The following is a 23,367-nucleotide window of genomic DNA, read 5'->3' as shown; positions in this document are numbered from 1 at the left end:
ATCAAGGAAGAGAAGGACTGTCGAACTATAAAGTTTTGACTGCCTTGCTTCTTGAGGAGTATGGAGATGACTTGACTCCTGCCGCTCCTCCCTCTCCGCGCTCTCTTTTTTCGAGTGCTAAGACGAAGAAATCTTCGTCTTTTCTCAGAATGAAGCCCGCCATTTCGATGAAGAGGGCTCTTCAGTCCTTAGACTCTTGGATGAAGTCTAAGAAGGACTTAGTCAGAACGGTCTTCTGCATGCCTCCAGCGAGACTAGCTGGTAAAAGAGGCATTTGGTATCAGACGGGAGAGAATATGGGTATTGCTCTTCCGTCTACGTCAGAAGCAGACTTCTCGACCTTAGTGGACGCTTCACGTAGGCAAGGTCTGAACTCGGCACGTATTACTTGGGGCATTTCTGAACTGGACCATCTCCTCAAGGGACTCTTTCATGTATTGGAAGTTTTCAACTTCTTAGATTGGTCCCTTGGGGTGATGTCCAAGAAAGCCCATGATTCTGTAGGACTCGAACCAGAAGTCCTTTTGTGCATTTTGTCTTGTATAGACAAAGCTGTTCAAGATGGCTCGTTTGAGATCTCCTCTTTGTTTGGAGCAGGTCTTCTAAAAAGAGGACGGTATATAGTGCCTTTTTAACCAAGGCAGTCTCCCACGCTCAGAGGGCAGCGCTACTGTATTCGCCTTTGTCTGACTTTTTGTTCCCTTCTCAGTTGGTGAAGGACATTTCTCGTTCATTAACTGAGAAGGCGACTCAGGACCTTCTGACGCAGTCAACAAGGAAGAAGATGCCTGCTTCTACACCTGACAAGAAAGGACCGAGTACATCGGTTCAGCCCTTTCGAGGTGGCCCTACCTCCAGACCTCCCGCAAGAAGGAAGGCTCCTGAGAAGAGAGGTAGGTCTGCCTTTCGTCCCTTTAAAAAGGGAAAGTGATGCTTCTCTCCTCCAAGCACCAGTAGGTGCCAGGCTCCTGCGGGATTTGTGGAGGCCTGGACACTTATAAACGCAGACGCGTCATCCTTGTCTGTAATAAGGAAGGGAATTCGTATCCTTTCCTGAACACTCCTCCCCAACGTCAACACCACGGGGTAACTAGCCAAGTACAAGGATCCTGTGCTGAGGGATACTCTTCGATCGATGGTGGAACAAATGTGGGACAAGAGAGCGATAGAACTAGTACTGGATCAAAACTCCCCAGGGTTTTTACAATCGCCTTTTTCTGGTTGCGAAAGCCTCGGGAGGCTGGAGACCAGTACTAGACGTCAGCTCTCTGAACAAATTTGTTCAGAAGGAGAAGTTCCGATGGAGACTTCTGCCTCAGTCCTTGCGTCATTGCGACAAGGAGATTGGATGGTGTCTCTAGATCTCCAGGACGCCTATTTTCCACGTCCCGATCCCACCCTTCATCGAAGAAGTACCTAACCGTTTCATGACGGGGGGAAGGATCTTTCAGTTCAGAGCCTTGTGGTTTTCGGCCTGTCCACAGCTCCTCAGGTCTTCACAAGCCTGATGAAAAATGTGGCGAGGTTTTTTCACCTCAAAGGAGTAAATATCTCTCTGTATCTGGACGACTGGCTCATCAGGGCCAGATCAGAGAGACAGTGCTTGGAGGACCTGACGTTAACTTTAGATCTGATCAAGCGTTGGGATTGCTCGTGAACCTCGAGAAGTCGCAGCTGACCCCCAGCAGAACTTATCTATCTGGGGATTCAGATGGATTCTCGGGGTTTTCGAGTATTTCCTTCGCAAGAGAGAATCGCAAAAGGTTTGCAGATAGTCTCTCTCTTCTTAAGGAAGGAACAAACGTCGGCGAGGGAATGGTTGAGCCTTCTAGGGACCCTTCCTCGCTCGAACAGTTCTTCCCGCTAGGAAGACTTCATTTACGTCCGCTTCAATTCTTCCTCAAGAAGTCTTGGAGTTGGAAGACTGGACAACTTTCGGACGCCTTTCCCATTCCGGTGGAGATAAGACCGCACCTGGAATGGTGGTTGCCCCCTCTGAAAGAGAACAAAGGGATCTCTCTAAGAACCAGAACCTAGTGTTGTACTCTCCGACGCGTCGGAGAAAGGTTGGGGAGCAACATTAGGCTCGAAGGAGGTGTCAGGCACCTGGGAACCAGCGCAGGTGTCTTGGCACATAAACTGCAAAGAGCTCTTCGCCGTGCATCTGGCTTTGAAGAGTCTAGAACCTCTGGTGTCAAACAAAGTAGTGCAAGTAAACGTGTGGAACACCACCGCACTTGCCTACATTCGAAAACAAGGAGGGACTCACTCCTCGTTCCTTTACGAACTGACGAGAGACCTTTTGCTTTGGACGTCTCACAGGAACATCTCCCTTCTGACAAGGTTCGTTCAGGGAGTAAAGAATGTGAGGGCGGACAGACTCAGCAGGAGGAACCAGGTCCTTCATACAGAGTGGACCCTACACGAGGAGGTGTGTCAAGATCTCTGGTCGTCGCTGTGGGGGACACCTCATGTGGATCTCTTCGCCACATTCATCTCCAAAAGGCTGGCAGTCTTTTGCTCGGTCGTGGAAGACCCAAGAGCTCTTATGGTAGACGCCTTCCTGCTAGATTGGTCTCGCGTAGACGTCTAGCTTTTTTCCCTCCATTCAAAATCCTGGGACTAGTATTAAAAACAAAAAGTTTGTGGCGTCAAAGGAGACGAGGATGACATTGATAGCCCCCTTTTGGCCGGCACAAGATTGGTTCACCAAGGTGGTAGAGTGGATCGTAGACTTTCCCAGATCCCTACCAAGAAGGATGGATCTTCTCAGACAGCCACACTTCAAGAGGTATCATCAAAACCTCCCCGCTCTCGCTCTGACTGCCTTTCGACTATCGAAAGACTCGTCAGAGCGAGAGGGTTTTCTCGCGAAGTTGCAAGCGCGATCGCGAGAGCACGCAGAACCTCCACTACGAAAGTATATCAGTCGAAGTGGGAGGTTTTTTTTAGAAGGTGGTGTAGAACTAAGAAGTTGTCCTCCTCCACTACCTCTATAGCGGAAATTGCTGATTTCCTTCTATTCCTGAGAGAGCAATCTCATCTAGCTGTATCCACAATAAAGGGATACAGAAGTATGCTCTCGGCAGTCTTCAGGAATAGAGGATTAGATCTGGCAGATAATAAAGATCTCCACGATCTCATAAGGTCCTTTGAGACTTCAAAGTCGAAGGAACCGTCCCTCCGAACTGGAACCTAGACGTGGTTCTCAAGTTTCTTTCATCTGAAAGATTCGAACCTCCTCATCTGGCTTCGTTTCGAGACATCACCAGAAAAATGCCTATTCCCTATTATCTTTAGCTACGGCAAAGAGAGTTAGTGAATTACATGCTCTGCAGGATAAAGTAGGTTTCAGGGAGACTCAGCTATTTGCTCGTTTTAAGACCCTGTTTTTAGCTAAGAATGAGAATCCCTCGAATCCCTGGCCTAAGTCATTCGAAGTCAAAGGCATATCGAGTCTCGTAGGAAGAGAAGCAGAAAGATCTCTATGCCCTGTAAGAGCTCTAAAGTTCTACATTCAGAGAAAGCATCAGATGGAGGCTCTAGACAAGGTCTTTCGGTGCGCGGTAAAAGACCCACAAGACTGATGTCCAAGAATGCTCTGGCATTCTTTGTGAGGAACGTCATTACAGACGCGCATAAGGTCTGTTCTGACGAACAGTTGCGACTGTTGAAAGTTAAAGCTCATGAAGTGAGAGCAGTAGCGACCTCCCCCCCTCTCTCGTTTCATAAGAATATGTCGCTTAAAAAACATCATAGATACGACTATTTTGGAGATGCAACTCCAGTATTTGCATCTCATTACTTGAAAGACGTTCGTGTGACATATGAGAAGTGTTTTCTCTGGTCCTTTCGTATCGGCGGATACGATTCTGGGTACGGGAGCCGACACCAATCCTTAAAAGTATATACTTTTCTTCTTTTTAGATATGGTCTGGAGTCTCTTCGAACAATGGAGGACTGGTTTAGCACGGGCGGCCGTCTATGTTGTTCAGTAAGAGAATCTTGTCATATCTAATTAGATGAGTATAATTTTTTTTTTTTTAGAAATGATGTATGTGGCGTAGTGGTTTTTGAGTTACGGTTGTTGTAAGAGTTCGGGGATAACTCTGAACAATCCTTAGTTCTAACATATGGTTAGGATCAGGTGGTCGGGATTGGTTGTGTGCTCCTTCATAAGGTGTATTGTCATATAAGTGGATCAGCACCCAATTGACAAAGTCCTTTCAGGCTCTGCCGAGTAAGCGGATAAGACCCCATCGGCAGACCCACAAGAACTCTTGGCCATAGATCATATATCTCGCTAAAGTTTCTTGAGGTGATGCAGACTACTGGGCAAACACCCCCGAAGTCTACCACCTATCAGGTAGGAACCAAGGTTTTTTATTTATACCTACAACAGGTGTTTGTTTACCTGTCTATTCCATATAGTAGCTGTCCTCTTACCCTCCACCGAAGGGTGCCAATTTCAGCTATGTATATATACTGACAGGTAAGTTGATTTGTATGAAAATGATATTGTTATGGTTACAATAAAGTTTCATATCATACTTACCTGCGATATATACAATTAAAGGCCCACCCAGCCTCCCCGCAGGAGACAGGTGGAAGAGAGAAAATATGATAGAAAACGGGGATGGTTCCATAGTCCTGCCGCCCAGGGCAGGCCGGTAGATCACCTGACCTACCTGTAGCGAGTGGCGCGAAATTTGAATTTCTGTCGGGGACGACGGAGTCTTAGCTATGTATATATCTGCCAGGTAAGTATGTATGAAACTTTATTGTAACATAACAATATCATTTTATGATGAAAAAAGCTTTATTAATTTTCAAATATTACAGTTCTGTAATACTTTCATGTAAACACAGCAAAATGTCAGTAACAAAGTCGGGTTTTCTTAAAAGATGCTCTACCCAAGCCAACTTTACCGCAGATAAACAAATCTTATGATGCCGTGACGCCTTCTTTGAGCAGTACCCAAACGAAATGATATTTAAAACGCTATTGGCTGTTGTCTGCAGAGCCAATCCAGGAGCAGCATTCAGGACAGCATTCATTTTCCTTGTCGCTCATTGGTTGTACACTTGGTGTTGATTGGTTGAACCCTGGCCCCATTTTGCGGAGATGGAATTGTGGGTATCGCGCATCTAGTACCCAGCAGCCTCACTGCGCAGAAACTTACTGGTATACGCAAACGTTAAAGCAAAGCTCTTGTGTGTATCAGCAAATATCAGTGTGCATCGTACCGAAAATGGCCCTCCAAAAAGCGCCCTGCTCCTTCTAAGGCTTCTGGTCCAAGAAGTTAAAAGAAAGAAGACCGTAATGAAGCTTGACGAGAAGGTGAAACTTCTCAATATGTTGAAGGAGGGAAAAAGTTACGCTGCAGTCGGCCGCCATTTCAAAGTGAATGAGAGCACAGTTAGATATATTAAAGAAAAAAGAAAATGAAATAAGAAAAAGTGTTTAGTATGACATTCTATGGCACCGCAAAGGCTGTGTCCACAGTGAGAGACAAAAACCATTGTGAAAATGGAATCTGAACACTCGCGTTCTGGATAAAGGACGTGCAGGAAGAAGAAACGTGCCCCTTGACTCAACATCATACGCCCAAAAAGCACGACAGATCTACCAGCAGCTATCAACTCCTACTGCTTCACAAGGTGGTGAGGAAGCCGAAGCCGAAGATGTGGAGGCACTGGAAGGCGATGAAGAAGGGACGTTGGAATTCTTGGGCTTTGGAGAACCAGCTCCTGAAGAGGAAGAGGAAGAAGAAGAAGAACCACAACCGGGACCGTCCTCAGCTCCCCAAGGATTTCAGGCTAGCAAGGATGGTTCCACGGTTCCAGAAAAGGTTCCATCTAAAGTCTGTTTCCCTACATGGGGAAGCTGCATCTGCAGACAAAGAGGCAGCCGCAAAATATCCGCAGGCCTTCATGAAAAATAATCCAGGAGAAAGGATATCGCCCAGAACAGGTGTTCAATATGGACGAAACTGGCCTGTTTCTGGAAGAAAATGCCGTCCCGGACGTACCTTATGAAGGATGAAGCTAAAGCCTCCGGATTCAAGGCACAAAAGGACAGGGTGACCCTCCTGATGTGCGGGAATGCGGCTGGTTTCATGCTGAAACCAGGCCTCATTTACAAGGCTGCAAATCCCAGGGCACTCAAGAACAAGAACAAGGCGTTACTGCCCGTCTTCTGGATGATATAATCCCAAGGCCTGGATCACCAAAGTCCTGACGGAGTACTGGGTTTCACCAGAGTTTCATTCCTCAAGTTAGGCAATACCTGGCCGATTTGGACATCAATTTCAAGGTCTTGCTGATAATGGACAACGCTGGTGGCCACCCTCTCGACTTTATTCCAAAGGAGTCCAGCTTGAGTTCCTTCTCCCAACACCACCTCTCTCCTCCAGCCTATGGATCAGGGCGTCATCCGTGCCTTCAAGGCACTCTACACCGGGAACTCCTCCAGCACCTTGTTGATGCAATGGACCGTGACAGTGAATTTACGCTGAAAGAGTTATTGGTCGTAAATTCGACGACTTGCCGACGTTGTCTGGTCCCTGTCATTGAACGCCGGTCGTTGAAGACATGAAGAAGGAGACACTGAATGCCTGCTGAGTAAGTTGTGGCCAGGAACTGTGTCCATAATTATACAGGCTTTTCTCCCCAGGAAATCCAGCATTCAGACCATTAATAAGGCAGTCCAGTTGGCAAAAATTCTTGGTGGTGAGGGCTTGACGATATCACCGAGGAAGAAGTCGGCACCCTCATTGATGCCCACTCTGACCCCCACCCCCTTACCGACCAGGACTTGGAAGAGGCTGACGAAGTCCCGCCAGCGAGGAAGAAGACACTCCAGGTTCAGGATGAGGATCAGGAGGAGGAGGAGGAGGGCCTGACTTTGGAACGCCTGTCCCAAGTTTAAAAAATGGTAAACAAGACCTCCAGGAGTTTGTCGCAACATGGGATCCTTACATGGAGCGCTCCTTGAAGTTTTCTAATATTCTAGACACAGCACTGGAGCCCTATAATCAAGCTCTCACCACCATGAAGAAGCAACGGCAGCAGTTGCCAATCACAATGTTCATCACACGAACGAAGAAAGACCCATCAAAGCCTCCCAAATTGGCCTGAAGTAGTGCCTCTTGAATCGCCTGAAGAAGTGCCTCCCAAATCGCCTGAGTCACCGCCTCCCGAAGCGCCTCCTGAAGGTGAAGAGGCGCTCAGAGGATATGTACTCCTCTGCTTAGCTGTGCAGTCATATCTTCATCGTCATTCATCGGACTGCACGGCTAATTCATCATCATCATCTTTAATCAACATTCATCACTGGTGAGTACCCGGTTTACATATGTTGTACTAGCATAAAACAATTGTTTATGTTCATACAAATTTTGTTCTTTTCTCTCTATCGCTTCTGATTTCACATACATTTGTTTCCCTTGTAAAAAGAAAATGGATGTCTCAAATAGTAACAGTATGAAAGAAAACGTGCATGACTGAATACTTATGGGGGGACTGAATTATTTTCACATACGTAACTAAGTCATGCAGTATGTACATAATACGTATGTACGTATTTATGTATAACCATAAAATGTAAGATTTACTTTAAAACAGTATTTCTGGGCTCAGCTCGTGTCGGCCTATGAAAGTATCCTTAATATCATTCTTTCTAGGTAAAATTAACCTAAAATTACCAGAGAAAAACAAAATTAAGAAAATGTCAGTAAAACTGACTTGCTCACTCTTAAAAAGAAGTCGGTATGATAATAGGGGCGAGTGTGGAACACTACCACGAGACAAACACCAATTAGAACTTCCCATCAGAATCCCCCCAAGAGAGAGCTGATACCAACGGGCGATGCAGCCTCTACTACTACTACTAGAGGACGCCACGGACAGCAGCGCCCCTAGCGGACATCCTTAATTTTTAGCGCTAGCGACAAGTCGCCATTTTTCTTGTGCTGTGCTATTTCTGGATTTTCCACTGTTTTTCTTACCATGGAACGCTCAGCTATTGCCACGGCTAAGTTAAGTAACTCATAAGTAATATTTTACCACATTTTTATCTTCCGGGTACCAGTATTTTCCTCTTAATAGGTCATATACGGTTCCTTGGTTGTCTCGTGGCGGCGCCATGCTGCCTCGTAAGAATTCCCGGTCCTCCATACTGGGACTTCTTATACTTATGGGCTTACTTTATTACGTTCATTGTTTTTACATCGAGTTTTAGCTAGTTCAGCCCTCCTACCATTTCTCTTTGTTTGGTATTTAGGGCTATTTTGTTATTCTGGCCCAGCATCCCGGCTCTTGCTCTTCATCGGCTATCGCTGGCTCCGAGTTAGGCCTCTGTTTCTTGGAACAGTCTGCCTCCTCCTGGGCTTCTTTCTCTTTTACTAAAAGTGTCTTTTCCATCTTTTCGATGTATTATTTCATTTAGGGTGTTAGGCTAGCCTAGGTGCTTGTTCCTTGTATTGGTACAGCCTGGTTCACGTGGCCCTCTCACGGTTGTGTTGCTCGCGGCCTAGGCCACTAGCGGTCACGTGTCCCATCGCACCTTACCCTCACCACTTCTCTGAGGCGGCCAGGGGTGTTCCTCCCAGCGGGGGGTATAGGGCGACCACTCATGAGGTACCGAGTCTCCATGCGGTAGTTGGTGAGGCGGGGAGGAGTAGGGCCATCCCTCTCTCTCGCTCCGCCGTGTTTCTCCGAGTCCTTTCCCCCCATCCCAGTTGCTCAGCCACCTGCCTCGCTATACGAAAGGAGCCTTCCGTCGCAGCCCGGGCACCTTTGGTTATGGGTTACTGGCTTCCGCTAGCGGGCGGGGTGGGCACCTCTAGTGGTCGGCATTGCTTGCCTACTATATCCTTTCATCTCTCCCCCGCTACCGGAAGAGAGCTTGTCTCTTACCCGCGCACTCTTCTAGTAGACGGGCGGAGGAAGGTTGTTTTATTATCACTATGTTTAAGGATATACCCTAATTTTACAATGATTGTATTATATGATTGGGAATTTATTTTCCATCCCCGCCATTGTCCGTCGTGGGTTCCTTTTACCACCACTCCTGGTTGGTTTCTCTTTTGTGTCTCCGCCATCAGCGGAGCTATAGCCTAGAGATCACAACCAACCTGGTTACACACACGTATTTTGGCGGGGCTCTGGTTTAATCTAACTTTATCGCTCCGGCACAAGCGGAGCATCTGTTAGACTGTAAGTGTTTACCTGGTACTCATGTATCTTTCCACTTACAGGCTACCAACTGCCAGGTCCCAGCGTGTAACGCGACGCTGTTCGACCCCTGTGGACATGATGAGTGTAGGTCTCACGCCCCCTGTGCCACGTCTTACAACGAGATGATCGTCTGGCACCCTGAAGCCTGCGCCATCTGCTACGACCTGGTCGGTCAGCTGGGAGATGGGGTAAGTCCCTTATAGGCTTACTTATCATTTTACTAACAACTTTTAGTCGTAAGTTTGTTAATCCCGTTCCACTATTGGTAGCTAATCTTGCCTTTCTTTCAGGCTACCGGTGTGAGGGAAGTCGCCCTCGGCCACCCCCTGGAAGGCGTGGGTTGGGGGGCGTCCTTCCGGGAAAGAACGCCGCCAAAGGCCAGCCCTACATCTGGATTAAGAAGCTGGCCGTCCAAGATCTTCCCCCGCGGGAAGCGACTGGTTACGTTGACCCCTTGTCCGCTGCCGCCCCGCTGATAAGCCTCCCATCCCAGCAACGACCTCCAGCCAATCCTTTTGGGGTCGTAGCCTCCCAGGAGTCGGTCCCGGACGTCGCTGCCCTGGACCTTAACATCGAACCTATGGCGGTAGGGGTGGAGGATTTGTTGGTTGAGGTAGGTGTGTCGGGCGCCCAAGGTCTTTCCTTGGGTGCTTCTGGATCTTCTCCTGTCCCCTCTTCTAGTGCTTCATTCCAAGGCTTTATGGGATCTGAGATCCCTACCCGCTCTCCCGCTCTCTCTGTACCCCCGAAGGAGAAGGGACAGAGAGAACCGAAGACTCTGGCCAAGACAACTTCTAAGAAGTCGTCTTCGTCTTCTTCGGCTAGGAAGTCGTCAACTTCCTACGCCGATGCGGTGAAAGCAAAGCCGAGCTCTTCTCACCTAAAGAGCTCCAGAAGCAAGGCTTCGAAGGAGAAGGCTCGCGCTCCCGCCGAGCCACTGCCTTCTCCCGCCTCCACCGCTTCCACTCCGGCTACGCCGGTAGGGGTAGCAGGTCCTAGCACCTTTGATCCCTCTGCTTTCTCAGCAGGGGTGATGGAACAGGTGGGCGTGCTGGTGGGCTCGCAAATCTCCGCACTGGGAACACGGTTCGAGCAGATGTTTGCACAGTTGTCAAACACTCTGTCTCAGTCTGGCCAATCAATTCAAGATCTCTCTAACAGGATGAGAGAAAATGAGGACCGAGTAGCTGGGCTATCTCAGGTTCCTCCCCCAGTCTCCCCAGCGTCAAGCACTGGGATTCTTCAACTCCGCCATATGACTCTTTGCCAGCTTTCTCTATGGAGAACCCTTGGAGAGTAGCTGCCTATGCTCCGTTCAAGGATGGAATGATCTCTATCTCGGAGTGTGGAACTCGAAGGATTGAGGACTTCGAGATTTTACCCTCCGGGTCTGCCGACGCAGCCTTTCATCGGTTATGCTAGGCTGACGCCAACGGCGCGACGAGGGAAGACAAGATCTCTAAGGAGTCGGTCCTATATAGTAGAGATCACGCTCAGCGGGAATGGGTTCACTGCCTTGAGGACTGGGAGTGTACGAACACCAAACTCCAGGCCTACAAGAGTCCCTTCACTATTTTCGCGACGGAAGAGGAGGTTTCTCTTCCGTTCGCCACGAAATTAGTGGAGAATAATCCCCCTTCAGGCAGTCCTCAAGGATGAGCCCCATCCCACAGTTGAGGGAGGCGGAGTCTACTTCTCCGCTCTTCCCGGCCTTCGGAGAATTGTGGGAGAACTTGCCAGCTACGTTCACGCTTGGTAAGCTCAAACCGGACTGCGCCATGGACCAGTTCGGCGAGAAACTACCAAGGCTGCCGGATTCCCTAATCCAGGCAGAGTTTGATGCGCGAACCAGGTTTGGCAGGTCCCTCAATTCCACTTATAATCACGGAAATGGCTGCCTCTCTATGCTACGGAAACCGCTGTTCAAGATTCTGGCGAAATCTCAGTTCCAGACGGTTCTAACGGACGCTTTTGACTTCTTCCAGGCTAGGAGGAACTGCCGAAAGCATGTTCTACAAGAGTGTACCATTAGGCATGAGCCGAATAGACTCTTGGCCTCTAGCATGTGGGGAGCGGATCTCTTCCCAGAGTCCGCGGTGAACGAAGTACACCACGAAGCTGCTAGGCTCAACCAGAGCCTTAGAGCTAGGTGGGGTATTTCCTCAAAGAGGAAACAGGAGTCCGTTCCCACTGCTGGTAAGAAACCGAAGAAGGCTGGTAAGAGGTTCCAGCCATATAAAAAACTCCAGCAACAGCAGCAATTTGTGCAGGCGGTCCCGGTTACCCAACAAGGACAACCTGCCAGTTCAAAGCAGAATCAGCCTATCCTCCTGTTGCCCCCTCAATCTCAGCCATCCACTTCCTACGCTATCTCGCCGGCCTTCAATCCTGCATATGAGGCTCAAGGCTACAATCAGCCGAGAGGTAGGGCGAGAGGTTACTTTCGTCAGCGTGGCGCAGGAAGGGGTACGAGGAGCAGACAGTTCAGAGGAGGGCGTGGTGGCCAACCCGCCCATCAGCAATGAGGCTCCCCAGGTAGGAGGGAGGCTGTTCCTCTTCCGCCACAGGTGGAGGTTCAGCAATTGGGCACAGAGCATAGTGTCCAAAGGATTGGGCTGGAGTTGGATCAAAGATCCTCCTCCAATCAAATCATTCCACCAGATACCGTCAAAGGAATTGACAGATTACGCGGAAGAACTCCTTCAGAAAGGAGCTATTGCGAGAGTCAAGCATCTAAAATTTCAAGGTCGCTTATTCAGCGTGCCAAAGAAAGGCTCAACAAAAAGAAGGGTAATCTTAGACTTGTCAAAGCTAAACTCTTTCATTCGTTGCGACAAGTTCAAGATGCTTACCCTCTCGCAAGTAAGGACCTTACTTCCGCGTGGAGCCGTCACATGCTCCATCGATCTTACAGACGCATACTATCATATCCCTATAGCCAGGCACTTCCGCCCATTCCTAGGATTCAGGCTAGGAAATCAAACATTCTCATTCAAAGTGATGCCCTTCGGTCTGAATGTAGACCCCCAGGGTAATTCACAAAAATAGCAGAAGTGGTTGTTCAACAATTGAGAGCTCAGGGAATCATGGTAGCAGCATACCTCGACGATTGGTTGATCTGGGCACCAACAGTCGAGGAATGTCTCAAAGCCACCAAAAAGGTAGTTCACTTTCTGGAACATCTGGGGTTCCAGATAAACAAAACGAAATCCAGACTTACTCCGGAATCTCGTTTTCAGTGGCTAGGAATCCAATGGGATTTGTCTTCCCACAATCTGTCAATTCCAGTGGCCAAACGGAAGGAAATAGCAAAGTCTGTCAGACAATTTCTCAAATGCAAGCAAACGTCAAGAGAAAACCAGGAGAGAATCCTAGGGTCTCTTCAGTTTGCTTCGGTAACAGATATCCTTCTGAAAGCAAGGCTGAAAGATATAAATCGAATTTTGGCGGTCAAGAGCAAACTCCAAATATCGAGACAAGTTGTCAGTAATCCCACAGATCCTCCGCAACCAACTACGGCCTTGGTCAAAAGTAAAGAACTTAGCCAAGAAAGTACCCCTTCAATATCCCCTCCCAGTGTTAACCATTCACAAAACGGATGCATCCCTGTCCGGGTGGGGGGGTTATACTCTCAGTTCAAACAGGTTCAGGGGACTTGGTCAGTTCAATTTCGCCAGCTCCACATAAACGTGTTGGAAGCAATGGCAGTATTTCTCACTCTGAAGAGACTGCTTCCCCGAAGAAGTCTCATCTAAGGCTAGTTTTGGACAGTGCAGTGGTAGTTCATTGCATCAACAGAGGAGGGTCCAAATCCAAGCATGTGAATCATGTCATGATAGCCATCTTTGCATTAGCAAACAAACACAAATGGCATCTGTCTGCCACTACACCTGGCAGAGTAAGGAATGTGATAGCAGACGCCCTGTCCCGGTCAGTTCCTCTGGAATCAGAGTGGTCTCTGGACGACGGGTCATTCCAGTGGGTAAGCCGGAGAGTCCCAGGTCTCCAAGTGGATCTCTTCGCCTCACAAGCGAACCACAAGCTCCCTTGCTATGTGGCCCCCAACCTGGACCCTCTGGCTTATGCCACGGACGCCCTGTCGTTGGATTGGAATCAGTGGAGGAGAATTTATATTTTTCCTCCAGTGAATCTTCTCTTTGAACGTCTAAGGCAAACTAAGGTCTTTCAAAGGGATAGTAGGCTCTGATTGCTCCGGACTGGCCCAAGAGCAACTGGTATCCTCTTCTTCTGGAATTGGGTCTCCGACCTCAACGGATCCCCAATCCCAAGCTATCACAATCAGTACAAATGAGGACTGTGTTCGCTTCCTCAGGAATTCTCCACCCTAACTTTATGGACTTCATGAAGTTTGCGGCTAATAAAGATGCTGATATTGACCCACAGAATATTCTCTTCCTAGAATCAGATAAGAGAGAGTCAACCATTAGACAATATGACTCAGCTGTTAAAAAATTAGCATCTTTCTTGAGAGAATCGAACACTACAACCATGACAGTTAATTTGGCTATATCCTTTTTCAGGTCCTTGTTTGAAAAAGGTTTAGCAGCTAGCACGATTACCACTCATAAATCGGCTTTGAAGAAAATCTTTCAAGTAGGTTTTCAGATAGATCTGACTGAATCTTATTTCACATCTATCTCTAAAGCCTGTGCTAGACTTAGACCTTCTCAGAGGCCTACTACAGTTTCATGGTTCTTGAATGATGTCCTCAAACTAGCTTCAGATACTGACAACTCATCCTGTACATTCTCATAATGCTCCTGAGGAAGACATTATTCCATTATTAAGCCTAGCCTCAGGAGCCAGAATTTCAGAACTGTCGGCTCTATCCAGGGATGCGGGTCATGTGGAATTCCTCCCATCAGGAGAAGTTCTACTTGCTCCGGATCGTAGCTTTTTAGCCAAAAATGAGGATCCTCTTGCAAGGTGGGCTCCTTGGAAGGTTATCCCACTTCCACAGGATCCTTCTCTCTGCCCAGTATCAACTCTTAGAGCCTTTCTATCTCGTACTTCTTCAAGATCCTCAGGTGCTCTCTTCATGAGAGAAAAAGGTGGTACTTTGTCAGTAAAAGGTATTAGACAACAAATCCTTTACTTCATTAAACAAGCCAACCCTGAGTCATTCCAAAAGCACATGATATCAGGGGAGTAGCCACCTCAATAATTATTTCAACATATGAATTTTGAGGATCTTAAAAAGTATACTGGATGGAAATCCCCGACAGTCTTTAAACGGCATTATTTAAAGTCCTTGGAATCTTTAAAGTTTTCAGCAGTAGCAGCGGGAAACATTGTTTCCCCTGATACTGTATAGTAGTTGTAGTATAGATCCAGGTCTCCTTTCTACTACATCAGCCAACATGCCTCACCCTATCGCCAGGCTACTCGAAGATCATAGCCTTAGCCGTTGAATCATATAGTGGATTGTCCCTTATTTTTTTGCTAGGGACATCCACACTTGTACTGATAATGTACTTCAGTGTACCTACCCTTATTTTTATGCTAGGGTAGGACACAATGTGTTTGTATATATTCACCATTTTTGTATTTATGATGAACTTCAGTGTACCTACCCTTATTTTTATGCTAGGGTAGGACACAATGTGTTTGTATATACTTTGCAATGCTTGTATTAATGATGGACTTCAGTGTACCTACCCTTATTTTTATGCTAGGGTAGGACACAATGAGTTTGTATATTTTGTAAATTTGTTAAGTAAATCCTCTTTCTTTATATTACATGCATCACTGTAAATTTTACTGAATTTACCATTTGAAGTACTTTAAGAATTTAACGACTTAACGTTCTATTGTCTTTTCACTATTTAGTATAAGTTAGTTTAAGTGCCTTAGTTTTGTATGCTGTTAAATTGATTTACTTACTATTATATCCATCATTTTACACTGTTTTTCATTGTCCCTTTTTTCCCATCTTGTCTGTTTCTCTGGTATTCTTTCATAGGCCGACACGAGCTGAGCCCAGAAAAGGGATTTTGACGAAGGAAAAATCTATTTCTGGGTGATTGGCTCGTGTCGCCCTATGAAACCCCCCTTTATGGTTTGTTTCCCCCCCCCCGTGCAGGACAAGATGTATTTTAGTTGTTCTTAGATTAAGGATGTCCGCTAGGGGCGCTGCTGTCCGTGGCGTCCCTCAGTAGTAGAGTAGTTAGAGGCTGCATCGCCCGTTGGTATCAGCTCTCTCTTGGGGGGATTCTGATGGGAAGTTCTAATTGGTGTTTGTCTCGTGGTAGTGTTCCACACTCGCCCCTATTATCATACCGACACTTCTTTTTTTAAGAGTGAGCGAGTCAGTTTTACTGACATTTTCTTAATTTTGTTTTTCTCTGGTAATTTTAGGTTAATTTTACCTAAAGAATGATATTAAGGATACTTTCATAGGGCGACACGAGCCAATCACCCAGAAATAGATTTTTCCTTCGTCAAAAAATCCCTTTAATAATATTTCAAAGATTAATATGAACCATAATAGGATGTTTTTATGTATTTTTGATGAAGGATGGTCCTTTAGCTACTTTGGTGTTTGCATGTTAAGGATAGCTAAGTTTTATGAGTATTTTTGGAGGGGGTTACAAACATTCGCGGATTCTAACTATTCGCGGGGGGGTCTGGTACGCATCCCCCGCGAATACGGGGGGACCACTGTACGTCTTTTGAGGTATCTCGACGACTGGTTGGTCCTGGCGAGCTCCCGCTCACAGTTGCTACGGGACAGGGATCAACTCCTCGAGTTCTGCCGCAATCTGGGGATTGTGGTGAACTTCGAGAAGTCAGATCTCGAGCCCAAGCAGAGGATGAAGTACCTGGTTATGCTGATCGATATGGTAGCAGGACGAGTCTTCCCCGCAGACTCGCGGATCAGCAGATTCAGGGAGGCAGCCTACCAGTTCCTGTCTCGGCAGGAACAGCCAGCTCAGCAGTGGCAAGTCGTGATTGGCCACCTGTCGTCACTCGAGAAGTTAGTCCCTCACGGGCGTCTTCACCTGCGGTCTCTTCAGTGGAGACTAAAGGAAAGTTGGTCACAGGCAAGAGACCTGCCGTACTTCCCTGTGTCCCTCACGGAGGAGGTGAGGCAGGACCTAGCCTGGTGGCTGGATGACAGGAACCTCTTAAGAGGAGTGCCTCTCCGTACTCCCCCCCCCCCCCCTCCCCGAGATGTTGTTGTTTTCAGACGTGTCAACCGAGGGGTGGGGCGCACACCTGGAGGAGTTGCTGGCTGCAGGAGTGTGGGATCATCATGACAAGCACCTTCACAGCAACGTCCTGGAGCTCAAGGCAGCGTTCCTCGCTCTCCAAGAGTTCCAGGACTGTCTGATGGGACACTCGGTGGTGTTGATGTGCGACAACACCACAGTAGTGGCATGCGTCAACAAACATGGGGGCCTAGTATCCCTCTCGTTGCACCAGTTGACGTTGCAGGTGCACGAGTGGGCCGTGGCTCACACGGTAGAGCTGTCAGCCCGCTACATTCCAGGCAAGAGGAATGTAGTAGCAGACAAGCTCAGCCATCGGGATCAGGTGATAAGGACCGAATGGTCCCTACACCCAGACGTGGTGGAAAGGCTCCTCAACCTGTGGGGGCGTCCAGTCGTACGTAGATCTGTTTCCCACCTGGCACAACAGGAAACTTCAGGTTTTCTACTCGGCTGTGCCAGACCCATGGGCAGCTGCAGAGGACGCTCTTCAACCCCCGTGGGACAAACTCTTCATTTACGCCTTTCCCTTGTTCTGTCTGATTCGCAAGGTGATCAGCCGAGTGCTGGTCATCCAAAATCTCCGGATGATCCTGGTGGCTCCCAAATGGCCTCAGGCCATTTGGTATCCGGACCTGCTGGCTCTTCTTGCAGGAGCACCGAGAGAGATTCCCCCTTGGCACAACCTTCTCATCCAACTTGGAATGGTACAACCAGTCAGTCCAGTCCCTTCATCTTCACAGCTGGTTGTTATCCACCATCTCTTGCGAGCGAGAGGCTTTTCTCGCCGAGCAGCAACAGAGATGGCTGGGTACGTCAGACAGTCCTCTGCAGCTGTGTACCAGGAAAAGTGGGCCGTCTTCTGTGATTGGTGTCGTAGACGGGGTCTATCTCCTCTAAGAGCCACTGTTGAGCAGGTAGCAGATTTCCTCGTTTTCCTTCGCCGAGAGAAGCTCCTCTCCGTCCCCACAGTCAAAGGATACAGGGCCACCCTGGGCCTAGTCCTGAAACTGAGGGGAGTCGATATCTCGAACTCGTTCGAGATCTCCCTGCTAATGAGGAGCTTCGAGAGGTCTTGTCCACCCAGGGAACTTGGCCCCCAGGGTGGGATGTGACTCTCGTCCTTAGGAGTCTGACTCGAAGTCGCTTCGAGCCACTCCGAGAGTTGTCAGACAGTGATCTGACCCTCAAGACCCTCTTCTTGCTGGCCCTGGCATCGGCAAAGAGAGTAGGGGAACTTCATGGCTTATCCTACGACGTCAAGCATACCAGGAGATGGGGATCTGTGACGCTTGATTTCGTCCCGAACTTCCTAGCGAAGACTCAGAATCCTTCGGTCCCTGACGACCGGTTCGAGTCATTCACGATCCCCTCCCTACTGGACTTCACCAACAACAATGCGGATGAGATGCTGCTTTGTCCTGTGAGGGCGCTACGGCGCTATCTGAAGAGAACTCGGCACCTCAGGCCTGAGTGTCGACGCCTCTTCGTTAGCACCGGGGTGACCAAGAAAGAAGTATCCAAGAACACTTTCTTTCTGGCTGCGTGAGGTGATCAGGAGGGTGTACGAAGCTGATGGTAGTGACGACATCTGTACCCTTCGTCCAAGAGCCCACGAAGTCAGAGGCATTGGTCCTTCCCTTGCATTCCGCGAGAACTTCTCTGTGGCACAGGTCTTGAAGGCGGGGATCTGGACCAACCAGACGACCTTCACCTCCTTCTACCTTCGGGATTTTGCCCACAAGTCCTTGGATACTTTTTCCTTTGGACCCGTGGTGGCTGCTCAACAAGTTTTGTAGCTTACCCAGCACCCAAGCGGACAGAACAGCATTGCAACCTTGTGTGACTGCATGAATGGATGAGTGAATGAGAGTGTGACTGACTTCTCTTCCCCATCTTTTTCTCTCCCTCTACCTGCAGACAGAGGGACGCGGTTGTCACTATGCTGGAACAGGAGACCGATGCAGGTAAGCTACTCGACCGAGCTCCATCCTACCCCTTTCATTAGGGATAGGAGCGATTATCCACCACTTTCCCCAACAAGGGGGGGTAAGTGGAAGCCAACAAGAGACAAACCCATGACTTCATATTGCCTCTTGCAATAGGAACAAGTTCTTGCTTGCTAGTTTTAAGAGGTACGCTGGTCTCCCTCTTATTACTTGGGTCCAGAGGTCTGACCATTGATCCTGCGGTACATACCCCAATCATTGGGCAGAGGCTAGGATCCCTCCCTCTGCTCTTATGACCATGTAGGGAACCAGGTTGGACGAACACCAGTCTTCATTGACTCAGATTCCACCCACCAAGAAGTGAGTCTTCCTATTGTTAAAGGACCGAGGGTTTGTATTGCGTATCGGAACAAATAACAATTTGTCGAAAATTGTATTTTTCCTAACTATATAAACCTGAGGTCCTTTACACATAGTCCCACTTCATGCCACCCCTCACTCTGTTTTTTTCCTGGGCCTAAAGCAAAGTGAATCTTCACCTCCCAGTCGTGCGGTGCGCTGACTGTCGGACAAGCAGTTAACTACCGAACTCCCACGTTCGAAGCTTTCGACCGGTTCCAGCTGCCGCAAGTTACATTCCTATTGTTAAAGGACCTCAGGTTTGTATAGTTAGGAAAAATACAATTTTTGACAAATTGTTATTTTAAATGAGTTTGCCCAGCTGTATGCTATGGTATGCAGTTTAAGCTAAGACTGTATATGTTAGGATAGTGTAGGGTAACAAAAATCCTTGGCCATGCTGAATAATAATTCTTTTGGTAATCAGTAAATTTCTGTCTAATTGAATACCATCTTATGAAGTGGGTCATATCATATTCTTGACTGACTTAGGATTTTTTCCACTTTTGTGTGGTTTCTTGGAATGTAATTCCATAATAGGTAAAGGATCATCCTAAAACTTTAATAGTTTCCTAGTACGTGGGGCTAAGTGATTTTTACAGCACCATATTAAGAATAATGGATGGACTTATGTTTTTTTAACATGGAAGAATCTCCGTAGAGGGTGCTATGATTCTGAACTTGGAAACATAGGAAAGCAGCTCTTCATATCAAGTTTCATTGGATCCATGGGGCTACAAAGGGGTGGGTAGGATGATGACTAGTTATGTACAAGCACCAAGTATTGAAGCCATATTGTGACTGGATTGAGAGCGCAAAACAGAGTAGTAATGTTAAGTTGTCTGGTGTGAACAGTAATCGGTCACAATGAGGCCTGAAAGTCATCAGAGTGAATGAGAATGTTTTGCAGTAATGAGGCTAACACAGGAACTAACAGAACAACATTTGTCATGGATAAAGTTACATTCAAGTTGATTAGAAGTACAGTACAATAGTGAATTGATTTCTGTCATTCTATAGGCCGATTGGAGTGACCACAGGGTTTTGAAATTAGAGCTCTTAGTTTAGAAAAATAGGGTGACAAATGCAAAATTGTTATTTTGATAACGTGAAATGAGAAAAACTCATGCCTTGGGTAATTCTCTGTGTGGGAATCCTACTGTATTTCTTGGGTAGGTTGGCTACCCATTGAAAGTGGGAGTGATCTACTGGCCCCAACCCCCCCACCCCCCTTTATTGTATTGAGGTGATATTTTAACTTCACTTTTAAGGATACAATTTCTGTAGCCTGGTCTATGTAATGGAAAGGAAAGGTTAATCAATAATACCTTGTACAGTATTACTTTACAAGTTATTATGTAAAATATGTGTTGTCAGTATCACTAGCTGTACCTTAATAAAAAATTCTTTATACTACATATACATGGAGGGGTTATCATTCATATAACATGTATGAATTAGGTCATGTGAGAACCTGTCAGGTATCCACTTTCTCACTTATAAGACATTTTTGTAGGTTTTGTCAGTAAAAAATTTTTAAACAGTTTTCAGAGTAACATAGTTGGGAATAATGATGCTTCGCTTCCTAACACAATTATTTTGTTCAGAAAAAGAGGGAGGATTTCTGTTGAATGTCTTTCAGAGTGCAAATCACAAAGTATTTTATATGATCAGGCTGGCACTCATGAATGATATGCTTTCAGTATTGTATTAAGAGTGTAATCAAATTCTTTTTATTTTTAGGTTACTGGTGGGAACTGTCAGATTGTCAATATCGGAGCAGGTTTTGACACCCTGTATTGGAGGCTGAATGAAGAAGGAAAGTCTATAAAAGGCTTCGTAGAGTTGGACTTCCCAGGTGTGACTTCCAGAAAGTGTCATTACATTCAACGAACAAAGCCTCTCCTACAGGCTGTAAGCGACGAAGGTACAGTATACTATACATATATCCTTTCGTGTCATCTTGGATTTCAAATAACTGTCATCTAAAGGTTCATGTAATTTCGATGGTTAATCAAAGCTTTATCACAGCAGAAACATTTGGTTTATATAGGAAGTGCTAAGGGAACTTGTTTGTGTAAAATTTCAAGACAAATGGTATGTGATACAGTGCAGTAGAATTTACAATGAAGACCCCCCCCCTCATTATTTATTTTATTTGAGTAGTAGATAGTATCTGCTATCAGGTAACTTGGGTATGGGTGCTTTGCCTTTTCATGCATATGGAAGAAATGTATCCTCCTCACTCAGATGGAGTAAAATGCCTACCCTCCTTTTTCTAGTGTGCCTTGTAAAGCTTGCAGTCAACAGTTTTGAATTTCTTTCATAAAAGTCAGAAGCAGTTGTTTTGCTTGCTGAGTGTTTTCTTCCCACAAACTGCTAATATTAGAATTATATTTTCCTTTTTATGTTATTGACTTATACAGTCAATAATCTCTCAAACTTTGGGTCTGTTAATAGATGAAGCAGTGGGTCACTTACCATATCAGTTTTTTGCATTAAAATAAGTGTTGCTACCCACTGTAATCCTATTTTTATGTTTCACTGTGGTTCATGTAATTCTTATTCACAATTCTTGTTACTTTCCAGATTATGATGTCAAATTGAACAGGAACAATCTTCATGGTCATACCTACAAGCTAACCGGAGTTGATTTGAGGAATTTGACCGAAGTGGAAGCAAAGATCAAGGAATCTGATTTGGATTATTCAATACCTACCCTGTTTTTGGCAGAATGTGTTTTGGTGTATATGACGATGCCCAAATCATCCCAGTTGCTCAAGTGGATAGCAGAGAAATTCAAATCAGCCTTCTTTGTCAACTATGAAATGGTGGGTTATATAATATTAATACACAGTACAGTATAAGGATTCTGCCCTTCCTAACTATCAAAATGCATGGCACTATTTGTAAAAAAGTTTATATATACATATAGCTAAAGCAGACAATTTTTTTTTAGAATTTAGTTGATAAGTTTAATTAAAAACAAGCTAATCTTTGATGGTTAAAAGTGGTTTTTATAAGAAACTTTATAAGATAAAATTGCATGCCTGATGATTAATTTCCTGATAAAAATGTTCACTGCATGCGAATGCTCTTCTACAGGTTAATTTGGACGATAGGTTTGGCGAAGTTATGCTAAGCAATCTGCGCACCAGGGGATGTGATTTGGCTGGTGCGGAAGCATGTCACAGCACAGAAACCCAGCGGAAGAGGTCTGTCTGTTTATTCTGTAGTGGGAATTCTGTCTGTGTTTTTTCAAAGTATTTGATAAAACTTAAAGTACATTTATAGAAGTACTATGTAAATAGTGGCTTGATAATGATAATATTTTCCCTTGGCTAAATGACTTACTATTATTCTAGAATTCATATGCTAACCTAGCAAATGCTATGAGCTACTGGCATCTTTTTTTCTTCTTAATTGGTAATTAGTTTTTCAGCCCTAAAGATAAATCCATTCCATGCTAACCTGGATATGTTATTTAATTGGTGTAAGGGAATAAGTAATAAATACTGGAGTATTTATGTATTAAAAAAGCCTGGAAGATTGTTTTCTCAGATGATTTTAAGAGAGTAGCTCAGATTTAATTTTTTGCAGGTTAAGTATACTGTACATTTGTATGTATGAAGATGATATTGCATTTATATTTCATATATTAAAACTTTTATTCATTGTCATGAAATATGGGATGTAAATGAATGGAGTAACTTGGGCAAACTCATGAAATTAATACACTACTGGCTTCTATGAAACAGGGTTACTCACCAGCTTTCAGAACTGCTGTTTACTGATACTACATTACACTCAATCTAGATTCTTAAACCCTAGCAACATTGACATGGTCTTTGAGTGGCTTTGTTAACTTTAAATGTTATCCATCGAAGAAGACTTAATTTTATTTGGCTGGGAACAAGTAAGGTATACAAGAGTATTATAAATTATAAATAACATAGCTTAACATATGTTTGGCTTTGTTTGTTCATGTACACTGATGAACAGTGTTTTAATACGGATTTCTAAAACTGACAGTTTTAGCATTGGTTTACCATGTTTGTGATGAAGACTGGTTATGAAGGGTGTTGTCAGTTTTACTTGAAATAAGAAAGTCCCTCAAATAACTGTTTGTTCATGAAACTTACCTGACAGATATATATATAGCTGTATTTTCTGAAGTCCGACAGAATTTAAAAATTCGCGGCACACGCAGTGGGCGGCCAGGTGGTAGTACCCATTCCCGCCGCTGGGAGGCGGATATCAGGAACTATTCCCATTTTCTATTCATATTTTGTTCTGTCGCCGGTCGGTAAACAACTGTTTACAGACCTCCGCCTAGGATTTTGAAAAACTTCATTAGCCACTTAAGTATCCTAATTATTCTTTCGATTATTAACTTGGATTTGTGGCTAGGCATACGCTATCGTAAATTTTTTCATTGCATTTGATGTCTGAAGCTAGTTAGCCTAGTTTCAGACTTTGTTGTCTGCACGGTAAGGTGAGGCTACCGGAACTTTCGGTAGACACTCGCTTAGTATATATGACGTTTA

General features: G+C 45.8%; 1 protein-coding gene across 1 annotated transcript in view; it reads left to right on the top strand.

Moving 5' to 3' along the window:
• The window catches only part of LOC135199477 (leucine carboxyl methyltransferase 1-like), a 344,037-nt gene that overhangs the window by 310,321 nt on the left and 10,349 nt on the right, over positions 1 to 23,367 (top strand). The window contains exons 2-4 of the mRNA XM_064227566.1: positions 20,564 to 20,747; positions 21,410 to 21,651; positions 21,926 to 22,035. Coding sequence (XP_064083636.1) covers positions 20,564 to 20,747; positions 21,410 to 21,651; positions 21,926 to 22,035 — 536 coding nt within the window. The remainder of the gene's footprint in view (positions 1 to 20,563; positions 20,748 to 21,409; positions 21,652 to 21,925; positions 22,036 to 23,367) is intronic.

Source organism: Macrobrachium nipponense, chromosome 25 (genome assembly GCF_015104395.2).
Source record: "Macrobrachium nipponense isolate FS-2020 chromosome 25, ASM1510439v2, whole genome shotgun sequence".
Classification (NCBI taxonomy): Eukaryota; Metazoa; Arthropoda; class Malacostraca; order Decapoda; family Palaemonidae; genus Macrobrachium; species Macrobrachium nipponense.
Note: the sequence above shows the minus strand (reverse complement) of the source record. Positions and strands in the feature narration are given on the sequence as shown.